The sequence below is a fragment of the Salmo salar genome, chromosome 23 (genome assembly GCF_965601325.2).
Source record: "Salmo salar chromosome 23, fSalSal1, whole genome shotgun sequence".
Lineage (NCBI taxonomy): Eukaryota > Metazoa > Chordata > Actinopteri > Salmoniformes > Salmonidae > Salmo > Salmo salar.
In genome coordinates, this window is record NC_138313.1 from 19,322,051 (window position 1) to 19,333,164 (window position 11,114).

The window sequence follows — 11,114 nt, forward strand, 5'->3', positions numbered from 1 at the left end:
TTGCTCAGTTTGGCAAGGTGGCCAGCTCTAGGAAGAGTCTTGGTGGATCCAAACTTCTTCCATTTAAGAATGATGGAGGCCACTGTGTTCTTGGGGACCTTCAATTCTGCAAAAATTTTTTGGTACCCTTCTCCAGATCTGTGCCTCGATACAACCAATTTCGAGTCTCATAGCAAAGGGTCTGAATACTTATGTAAATAGGGTATCTTTTATTTTTTATGAATTTGCTAACTTTTCTAAAAATCAGTTTTTGCTTTTTCGTTATTGGATATTGTGTGCAGATTGGTGAGGGGGAAAAAGCATATTGTACACATTTTAGAATAGGGCTGTAACGTAACAATGTGGAAAAGGGAAGTGGTCTGAATACTTTCCGAATGCGCTGTATATTCATTTATTTTGAAATGTTTCTTACCCTACACCCGAAAATGTGCATACACCTTTTGAAAATAGGAAATAAAAACCTTCCCTATCCTTCATGTTGCTATATAGTGACAGTCACAGCTGTTTCTGACTACTATCAAAGCGCTCTACTACCTCAACCATAGAGCTTGTTGGGAGGTCAGACATGTTGTATCACAGCAGAGGTAGTCACTCTATATGAGGAGTATAGCAAGACGCGCTGCTTTGTCTGTTCTGTTGGGAGTAACTTTAGTAGTGTGTATGTATGTGTGAGCGCCGGCTTTCATTTTTCAAAGGCAGAGATTAGTTCAGAGTGTCAGGTGAGAGCAAAGAGGCAGAGAGGTTGAGCAGAGGGAATGATTGACAATTTCCCTGACTAAATCAATGGTGATATCCCCACCTGACCCAGACCATGGTTGGCAGTGTGTCTGCAGAATGATGAACAATGAGAAAACGTTTCTCGGCAGCGGCACTCTCACAACACCGTGAGGATTCATATTTATTTCCACTCAGAACAGTATTGCATTATGTTCCCATTATGGCAGCATTGAATTTTTTATGTTTCCGCCCTGCTACTCAATCGATTGCTGTCTTTTTTTGTCACAGGTGCACTGTATCCCAGCAGTCTTTAAGCTACAATCTGTACCTTTCATTTTCAGTCTAAAGTCCTGCCCCTGCACTTGCCAGTAAGTCTTGGGCAATTGTAAAGGTGCTTGCCACATCATTTAAATAACTACCTTTCCTCATCTCTTCCTCATCTTTGCTTCATCAAGCTACTGTATCATAGACCTATCTATCTCCTTACCCTCTAGTGGTCATGAAGAAAAGCAGAAGCAGAGAAAGAGAAAAATAAGCTCAACAGACTACTGGAACACTGCCCCTCTCTGTGCTACATGTGAAACCCCCTTCAGCAGCAACACAGAGATACAGCTCGAAAATAATGTGCATTAAGCATCTAGTAATATACCAGAATGTATCTGCAATAAAAAAAGCAGCTGCTATCCATAGAGTAAATGGATTGCCGTGCTCATCAGTCAACATTATGCCATATGGGCTATCATATATGTCATTTCAAGTAATGCTCTTAACAGATTAAATATTCAAGTGTCCCAAAACGTTGTTCCTCATTTCCACAGTCTTATCAGCAGTAAAATCCCATATGAAGGAAATTTGTGATTTACAATGTGCTGTAAATAATAATGGCAAAATCATTCCACTCAGATTCTCCCCTTTCTCTGATTAGCATATTCTATTCATTTTCCTAGACACCCAGGTTTTGCTGGGTTCAAGGTTTGATTTAATAGCTCCAGAAGTATCCCTGTATATAGTGTTATCATCAGGTCTCGCTCTAGTTTTTCTCTCTGTCAGCACTCTGGGATTGTGTTTGATTGTGTAACTGATGGACTGACCCTTGTTTTCTCGCCACATCCATCTGTCTCTCTGCCACCAACTGTTCTGTGACAGGCCAAACCTGGTCATGTGTCTGGGCTGACTACGCTGTCCCTCTCCTACAAAGGGAGAAAAATGGCAATCAGTTAGGTGCGTCCCACCATGTAACCTCAAACAGAAAGAGAAAATATATCTCATGTTGCAAATGAGGGACAAAGGATGATCAGGTCTGGCAGATATGGTTTGCCATGAAAAGGTCAGGAGAGATGTCTCGGTCAATACGACAGAAAAGACCTGCCATGGCTGAGTTGTTAGAGGCCCTCCATCAACACCACTCTGATGTTTCTCTTTTCTTTGAGTGGGAGAGAATAAGAACAGCAACGCTGCCATTTTCTCTGTGGGTGCATAAGAATGCATGTAATGAAGGAATGCATGTAATCAATTCAGTGTCATCTGTGGGTGGAAGGAAGGAGAAAGAGAGCAGAGGAGAGGAGAAGATGTACTGTAAATGTGCTCTACCACTGTGCAAGTTCGGTGTCTCTCTGCTCGCTGTGATTCAGTATCTACTCAGAGCTGTGGGTCATGGTTATTAAGGGGCCTGTGTAATGTGTGTAATAGGGGCTTGGCTATAGGGGCACAGGAAGCAGTAAACCATGGCTGAACACTCATCTCACCAGGGAACTCACATTCTCATCACTTCATTGCATTTTCCCAGCAGAGAGCAACCTCTCTCAGAAGTGTTTCCTTTGTCACATACAGAAGTAGTAGTGTTTTTTTTTTTTCTCTCCATATTTTTTGTTTGATATTTCATTTGGGCATACTGATGTAATAGTACGGCAAAGCATACAAATGTTGCTGTGATGTTATAAGGAATGTGTATTAAAAGCTTTGTATGTTTGTTGTTGCCTAGGTAACGGAGACCCGGACAGGCCCTCTCGGATGCAGTAACTATGACAACCTTGATTCTGTCAGCTCTGTTCTGGTTCAGAGTCCGGAAAACAAAGTCCACTTGCAAGGTCTGTATATATCTTTTTGATTTCGTATTCCTAGAATGCAAATCCTGTACACCATTGTCATACTCCACACCAGTGCTTTGGAATCAACCACAAAAAAGCAACAACAAAAAATATAAAATATGGTTTATATCACATCCTGTCATAAATTCCCATACAATAGCATCTTCAAAAGAGATCCACACATCCCATTACAATGATTGTGTAGAGTAAAATACAGTTATTGGTATGCTCTTACATTGTTTGTCTACCAAGGCTAACAACTACACTTGCACTGCCTTGCAATTCACTCACTATAGATCACAAATTGTTGTCCTCTTATACAGTACACCTTAATGGTGGTTTTAAATCCTTGCTGTGTTGTTTTACAGGCCTACAGGTTATACTGCCAGACTACCTGCGGGACAGTTTTGTCCAGGCTGCTCTCAGCTACATCGCCTGTAACGTGGAAGGGGGCTTCATCTGTAAGGACAATGACTGCTGGTGCAAGTGTGACCCCAAGTTCCCAGAATGCAACTGTCCGTACATGGACATCCAAGCCATGGAGGATAGCCTGCAGAGGATCACTGAGACATGGGGGACACTTTACAAGGAGTTTGAGGACTCAGGTGAGGATAAACGTTTTGGATCCTCTTTGATCTTTAGATGCTGAAACTATTAAACGTTTAATTTGATATGTGAAGTGTCCAGTGCAACTCAGTTGTCATGCAGCATTTACGAAATGTCTTCAGCTAGCTTAGCTCTAAACTTAGTCATTGTGCATGCAGTTGATAGTTTATAAATTCATATATGGAAAATCTTTGGATAGTTTTTGTAGGGGACTATGTGAGCTGACTAAAAGTGTTTTATCATATGTCACGCAATTAAAGGTGGAGGGCCGTTCCTTGGTGTGTACCCCAGACATTATGATTTACGGTGTAAACCGTAATGAGTCACAGTGAAACCTGGGGGACTTGGCACACAGTCTGTGTACAGCAAATCACAACCTGATAGGATTGGATAAAAAAACAAACATATTCTTTCATAGGTAGTTTACAATATGTCTCGAGCAGATGAATCATCCATGAAACACATTTATTACCATTCCAGCATTTTCACATCGGTGTAGTAACAACGTATGAATGAGAGCACCTAGCATAATGTTGGGATATTATTGCCTCTCTAGGTCACCCTGTAGTGGCCACTATTTCTGGTGAATTCAGAATGGATGGGCCTTTTTTCTTTTCAAGTATTTTTGGTGTGTAAAATATCTATAAGTGCAATTACTTTCAAAGATGATGTTTTAAGAGCAGGGAGGAGAGGAGAGTGCAGGCGAGTGCCAGGAATAAAGAGTTTTTCAGGTGTGGTTGTAATCGTGTCCTTCGGTAAAGGATATCAAAGACGTTTCAACATTCAGCGGAATGGGATGCCAGCAGGAAGAAAATAAACATGGAACATCGCAGTACTGGAACCAATGACATTGTTCTCCTTTAGCCTTGAGGAATGTGGCAACATGCATGAAGTGATCTTATGCTCTTTCTTTTCAAACATACAGAAAACATTTTTACAAAAGGTTTCTTTGGCCATCCCCATAGGAGAACCCTTTTTGGATCCTATTAGCCACTGGGCACACACTGGTTGAATCAACTTTGTTTCCATGTCATTTCAATTATATTACGTAGATCCAAAGTGGAATAGACGTTGACGTCTGTGCCTAGTGGGTAACCTTTCTTGACTTCCTATTTTGTTTCAATCAAAGCATATATACTGCCTAATGGCGCACGCTGTAGAGTTTTAGCCACATGAGGGGGAAGAAATGTGACTCCTCCGCTTCAGAATAGAAATGACTGAGGAGGTGTTTTTGGTGTAACATATTATACTGTAGGTGTCTATGCTACAGTATGCTATCATATTCGGTTCTGCTAGGCTATGTAAAATACTAATTCATCATTGTGTGAACTTGCGAGACATTGATTCAGCTTTTATCTAACTTTAGGCTACTAAATGAACACTTTGTGAGAAGTGATAATAATCATAAGTGATGAGAAGGACTATTAGGCGTAGGCAACAGATCTGGATTAAGGTTACTTTAAGCAATTTGAGCGCCTTTGAATCATGGTGCTGAAAGGACAGCACCATAACCAAGTGGTCGTTCTGGGTTCCATTGCGCAGGAGGGGGTCTGTGGAGTTTTATGAACATCAGGGCAGACATGCTGTGATAAGGTTCATGCAGTGGATGAGTTTGTCTGCATACGCAATTGAGGTGGTGTGTTTCTGTAAGCTAAGCACATGGACAGTAGGGCGAGTTCAAGTGAGTTGTACATAAGCCCCAAGTCCATAACACAATGTTTTGAGGACAAATGTTTTAGCAACCCTCTGACCGTTGGACCTCTGCACACACGCCTACAGTTAATCATTTGCGCCACCTCCAGAGAGAGAGTACAGGGAAGAAACCACAGTTTTCCTACCTGTAGGCTGCTATAGCCTACATATCTATTTAGTTTGTCATTCTTTTGTTTTAATGGAATTTTTGTGGTGTTACATATGATTTATTTAGAATTGACCAGAAAAGGTTTTTACGTTTCCAACTCCATGTATTCTCAAATTGAAAAGTGATGGAGCACGGTTCCCCCACGCTACAGCAGCACTAGATCCCTGTTCACCTGGCCATATTCATGGAATGTTAATTTCAAAACGATCAACTTTTAATTTTCACTCTCTTTCTGCCAGATGAGTTCAAGACCTTCCTGACGAGGCTACCGCAGAACTTCTTCCTGAACGTGACGACGATCCAACACCTGTGGTCGTTGGATGGCGTATTCCAGTGGCGCTACGAGCAGCTGGAGAACAGCATGAGAGTGCTCTTCAGACGAGCCCAGAGAGTGGTGTTCAAGCTATTCAGCCTCAGCAAGAGGTGTCAGAGGCAGCCTCACATCCGTCTACCCAGAGAACAGTGAGAGTCCCACTCTGCTCCCACATTACACCTCTTACCACTGAGCCCCAATTACACTTTAATCACCCATCCAGGAAGCTGATAGCAATCCTCTCCATCTCCCCCTGTGTGAGTGGGAGAAAAAGGAAGCAAGCCAAGCAGTGTTTATCTACGTTATTACTGCCGCTGTGAGGAAAATGTAAAGCACTATACTTATTTTGTAACTATAGACTGTGGAGAGAGGGAGTGGAATGTTTGTCATTTTGACTGGGAGGCTCCCCTACATCCCTTTAGTTCGCAGTGCTTCACACAGACGAGAGATGCGTGATTGATATAACTTCCAGGGGCCAGTTCCACTGCTGACAATTATGAAGGAATAATCTGCAGGGAGACGGCGGCTCAGTTTTATACAGCGAGTAATAATACGACTTCAGAATTGGTTTAAACTACACTTTGGCTGTGTTCAGACAGGCAGCCCAATTTTGATATTTTTTTCACTAATTGGTCTTTTGACCAATCAGATCAGCTCTGAAAAAAATCTGATGTGATTGGTCAAAAGACCAATTAGTGAAAAAAATATCATGATTGGGCTAGTTGTGCGATCACCGCCTTTGTGCTCAAACTTTGACCATTAGTCCAAATTATGCAGTTTTACTTTCTGCATGTCTGTTTCACAGATGAAGCAATATGTTTGTCTCTTTGTAAAGATTTTTTACAATACTACAAACAAAAAAAATTGCAGAATGCATTAATGGTATGTTTGTTTTAAATGAACTCAAACATGCATTATTATTTCCTAGTAAGAGTAACTGTTACTAAGTACAATTGCACAGATTTTTTTTATACAATAAACCAATTCAATTCACATTCATTTTCATTCACCTACTGTATTGCCGTCCTATGTTATATTCCATTGTGTCTCTCTGTCTCCGTCCCAGGCCCCAGTCATACTGGCTGAGCCACTTCCAGTCTCTCCTCTACTGTTCTGAGAACAACCAGCTGGGTTCGTTCTCTGAAGAGCTCCACAGCTGTACCTGCAGCTACGAGCACAGCCCTTGCCAGCTGTCCCCACCATGTGCCATCGGAGAGGGCCCCGCCTGCGCAGCCTGCGCCCTAGACAACCACACCCGCTGTGGAAGCTGCAACCCTGGATACGGCCTAACCCAGGGGGTCTGCAGACCCATGGTGGCTGACTCTACAGAGAACTACCTGGGCTTTGAGACAGACCTACAGGACCTGGAGCTGAGATACCTGCTACAGAGGGCTGACCGTAGGCTGGAGGTAAATACAGTGCCTTCAGAAAGTATTTATACCCCTTATTCCACATTTTGTTGTGTTACAGCCTGAATTTATTAAATTAATGTTTTGCGCACATCTACACACAATACCCCATAATGACAAAGAGAAACATGTAAATATTTTTTTTTGCAAATGTATTGAAAATGAAATACAGAAATATCTCATTTACATAAGTATGCACACCCCTGAGTCAATACTTTGTAGAAGCACCTTTGGGAGTGATTACAGCTGTGAGTCTTTCTGGGTAAGTCTCCAAGAGCTTTCCACACAGAATTTGCCCATTATTGTTTTCAACATTCTTCAAGCTCTGTCAAATTAGTTGTTGTTTATTGCTAGACAACCATTTTCAGGTCTTGTCATAGACTTTCAAGTAGAGTTAACTCAAAACTATAACTCGGCCACTCAGGAAAATTCACTGTCTTCTTGGTAAGCAACTCCATTGTAGATTTGGCCTTGTGTTTTAGCTTATTGTCCTGCTGAAAGGTACATTTGTATTCCAGTGTCTGGTGGAAAGAAGACTGAACCAGGTTTTCCTCTAGGATTTTTCCTGTGTTTAGTTTCTTTTTTACCCTGAAAAACTCCCCAGTCCTTAACGATTACAAGCAAACTTAACACTTTGTATTCAGGACATAAAGTAAATTGCTTTGTCAAATATTTTGCAGTATTACTTTAGTGCCTTATTGCATACAGGATGCATGTTTTGTAATATTCCGTACGATCTTGAGATAGGACAATATGTCTAACAACTTAAACAACCATGAATATGTCCTTCCAGGTCCACGCCATCTTCATCAGTAATGACATGCGTCTGAACAGCTGGTTCGACCCATCCTGGAGGAAGAGGATGCTGCTGACTCTGAAGAGCAACAAGTACAAGTCCAACCTGGTCCACATGCTGCTGGGCGTGTCTCTCCAGATCTGCCTGACCAAGAACAGCACCCTGGAACCCGTCCTCACCCTCTACATCAACCCCTTTGGAGGCAGCCACTCTGAGAGCTGGTACATTCCCGTCAGTGAGAACAGCTTCCCAGACTGGACAGCCACCAAACTGGACCTGCCCCTGGAGTGCTTTAACTGGACCCTGACGCTGGGCAACAAGTGGAAGACCTTCTTCGAGACTATCCACATCTACCTGCGGAGCCGGATAAAGACGCAAGACGGTGGAGGCCCGGCAGGGGCAGTGAATGACAGCCTCTACTATGAGCCATTAGAAATGCTGGATTCTTCTCGGAATCTGGGCTACATGAAGATCAACAGCATCCAGGTGTTTGGCTACAGTATGCACTTTGACCCAGAAGCGATCCGCGACCTGATCCTGCAGCTGGACTACCCGCACACCCAGGGTTCCCAGGACACGGCCCTGCTGCAGCTGCTGGAGATCAGGGACCGGGTCAACCGTCTGTCCCCTCCAGGTCAGCAGAGACTGGACCTGTTCTCCTGTCTGCTCAGACACCGGCTCAAACTGACCGCCAGTGAGGTGGTCCGCATACATGCCTCACTTCAGGCCTTCAGCAACCGCCTGCCCAACTCTCTGGATTACGAGACAACCAAGCTGTGTAGTTAACAGTTACTAGGGGACGACTGGGGGACATTAAAGATAAACGGCTACAAGGGGAACTATTGGACAGCTGAATGGTGTACTGGTACAGTATTTTGGCTTTCAGTGGTTTGTTGATTCTCTGGATTACAAGACTGTAAAACTATGTACTAAACAGAGCAGTTGGATGAGAAGGACAACTGAATAATGTTTGGCTTTCATTTGTGTGGCGACTCAATGACTTGGGAGGTGCTGATAGCCGTTGCTTTTTGGTCGAAAGAAGTCACACGCCAAACTCTGACATCTGTAAACAAAAGCAGATCTAGAAATTGATATATTTAACACTCTCTCCACATCCATTTGACCATCTTGTTTAAATTCAACCCTTCTCATTTATACAGTATATACTGAAGCCAACTGGAGGAACTTTTTAAGAAACATGGTACAGTCTGTTTGTTTGTAACTCTTTTATATGTTATTTTGCTTATGTGACCGTGCACTTTCCATAACGACCAGAATACAGTGGTGTCAGTCAGTTTTGTAGATGACTTGTTATTAAAACATAATGGATTAACAACTGGGGATATTTTTTGTCAAACTTACTTAGAGCCGAGGAACAGCTATTATCACATCTCATTGTAAGACATTCAACACATTAATCGCAGGAATTGAAACCACTTAAACTGAGTGAATGAAATTAAACATGATAGAGGAGTTTGATCAAATCATAGGAATCTCTATTACTCTCATTTATGTGGTTCGTGTTTGGCTTGTGATCATGCTTCTTTATCCTAATTGATTAGTAGACTTTGTTAAAGGAACATTTGAAGCCCTAATTATTTTACAAAAAACTATAGTTTTGTACAGTGAATGTCCGCACACACACGAACACACACTACAGATGCTGAAAGAAGTGAACAAAGCTGAGTTTGTCGTAAGACTGGTTTCATTTGGGTCATGGCTAGAAACACACAGGGTGAATTTTTGTATTTATTTACCTGAAAGCAGATTGAATTGGAGCAGATCAGTAGACACTCCAACTGCCCTCTAGAACCAGGGGTGATGCCCCTCTAATTTACTGGGCCACAGATCCATACCTGCAGTATTAAATGTCAGGACTATAATATGTCAGATCTCATTTACTAACATGGCCTGTGTCTCATGGCTTTTCTGTCCAGGGGAGAAGATCAGGGAGAGGTCACACACCTATGAAGATCAATGGCTGTAACCTCCATTTGTCTGCTCCTCTTATCAAGTCCTTCTCATGTCATAAGATAAACTCCAAGGAGGGTAACACGGATGAACATGGATTGATGCTGAGGTGTGTGCTGGATGTATAACTGAATTTCAGGGTGTCCTTTGGATGCAGGAGTGTCAGAACATGGCCACTGTGAAGAGATGAAAAAGTAAGGTCCGGATTGTCTTTTTGGTCTTTTATAATATCATTATTTCCCCGAAAATCATCAGTACACTTTACCCACCTACTCCTGGTTAACACATCCCATTAGAGGTGAAACAGAGAACAGACGAAAACTTTACATCCCATCATCTCACATCAACCCGCCAACAAATTAAACCTTTTATTAAAGGAAAAACGGAGGAAAATAAATTCTGACTGCCCATTTATTCTTCCTGAGGTAAAAATGAAAAGATTACCAGGTAGGTGACTATAATTATGATGTTTAACAGCCCTCTGCTCGTTCTGCAATTACCAGGCTCAGTTCTATAGCCCATACTGGTGAGCCTGGTCATAATTCATTATTGTGAGCTTGTAAATTGTTTTTATCCGTACTGTGGAGTCCCGCCATGTCCCTTATGAGACACTGAGTGGGCAGAGGAGAGACAAGGCTTTGATGAAGGAAGGTCTGACCTTTACTGAGATGTCAATCAAAAGTGTCAGATATAATAACTTAGCTCATGTACTGTATGACTGTCCTGTTGCAACTAGATTGCATACTTTTATGCTTTTACTGTTCATAACGCAGTTCTTTTTCTAAACTGAACATGCCTTAATAAGACATGGCTGCCCATAGAAGAGAGACATTTAATTATTCTGAAATAGGTCATTATGATGTTATGGTAAATGTAAAAGAAAGACGTGTTACCCCTGTCACAGACACAATCATAACATTTCCTACACCGACCAATTTTCTTGCACTCCACATTATACCATGTTGGAAACGCATTCACACATTCAATTATACATTCAAGTAATTTAGCGTAGTTGAAGTTCTTATGGAAGATCAAATAATGTAATAATGACGTGAATGGTGCCGCTTGGTCTGTTAAATTGAACATATTTTAGTATTTTTTTAATTAGTCCATGTAATTATGATGGTGCCACATCATCCACATCCCCATTATGAGGCAAAATGCATTTTGCATCATCATGATGATGTGGCCAGAGACACTTAGCTTCTTGAAAGTCCAATATCTTGAAAACTTGACTGCTGACATGCAAAACATTTTGGGACTGTATCAACAGTGGACAAAAGAAAAACATATTAAAACCATTGTACTGTGACACAGGAAGTAAGATCCCAGGTTTCTCTTTGAAAAATAAATT

General features: G+C 41.8%; 1 protein-coding gene across 1 annotated transcript in view; it reads left to right on the plus strand.

Annotated features, from left to right (window-relative positions):
• The window catches only part of LOC106584146 (BMP/retinoic acid-inducible neural-specific protein 3), an 83,219-nt gene extending 73,946 nt beyond the window's left edge, over nucleotides 1-9,273 (plus strand). The window contains exons 5-9 of the mRNA XM_014169065.3: nucleotides 2,699-2,804; nucleotides 3,173-3,409; nucleotides 5,511-5,733; nucleotides 6,651-6,993; nucleotides 7,787-9,273. Coding sequence (XP_014024540.1) covers nucleotides 2,699-2,804; nucleotides 3,173-3,409; nucleotides 5,511-5,733; nucleotides 6,651-6,993; nucleotides 7,787-8,575 — 1,698 coding nt within the window. The 3' untranslated portion in view covers nucleotides 8,576-9,273. The remainder of the gene's footprint in view (nucleotides 1-2,698; nucleotides 2,805-3,172; nucleotides 3,410-5,510; nucleotides 5,734-6,650; nucleotides 6,994-7,786) is intronic.
• The last annotated feature ends 1,841 nt before the right edge of the window (nucleotides 9,274-11,114 follow it).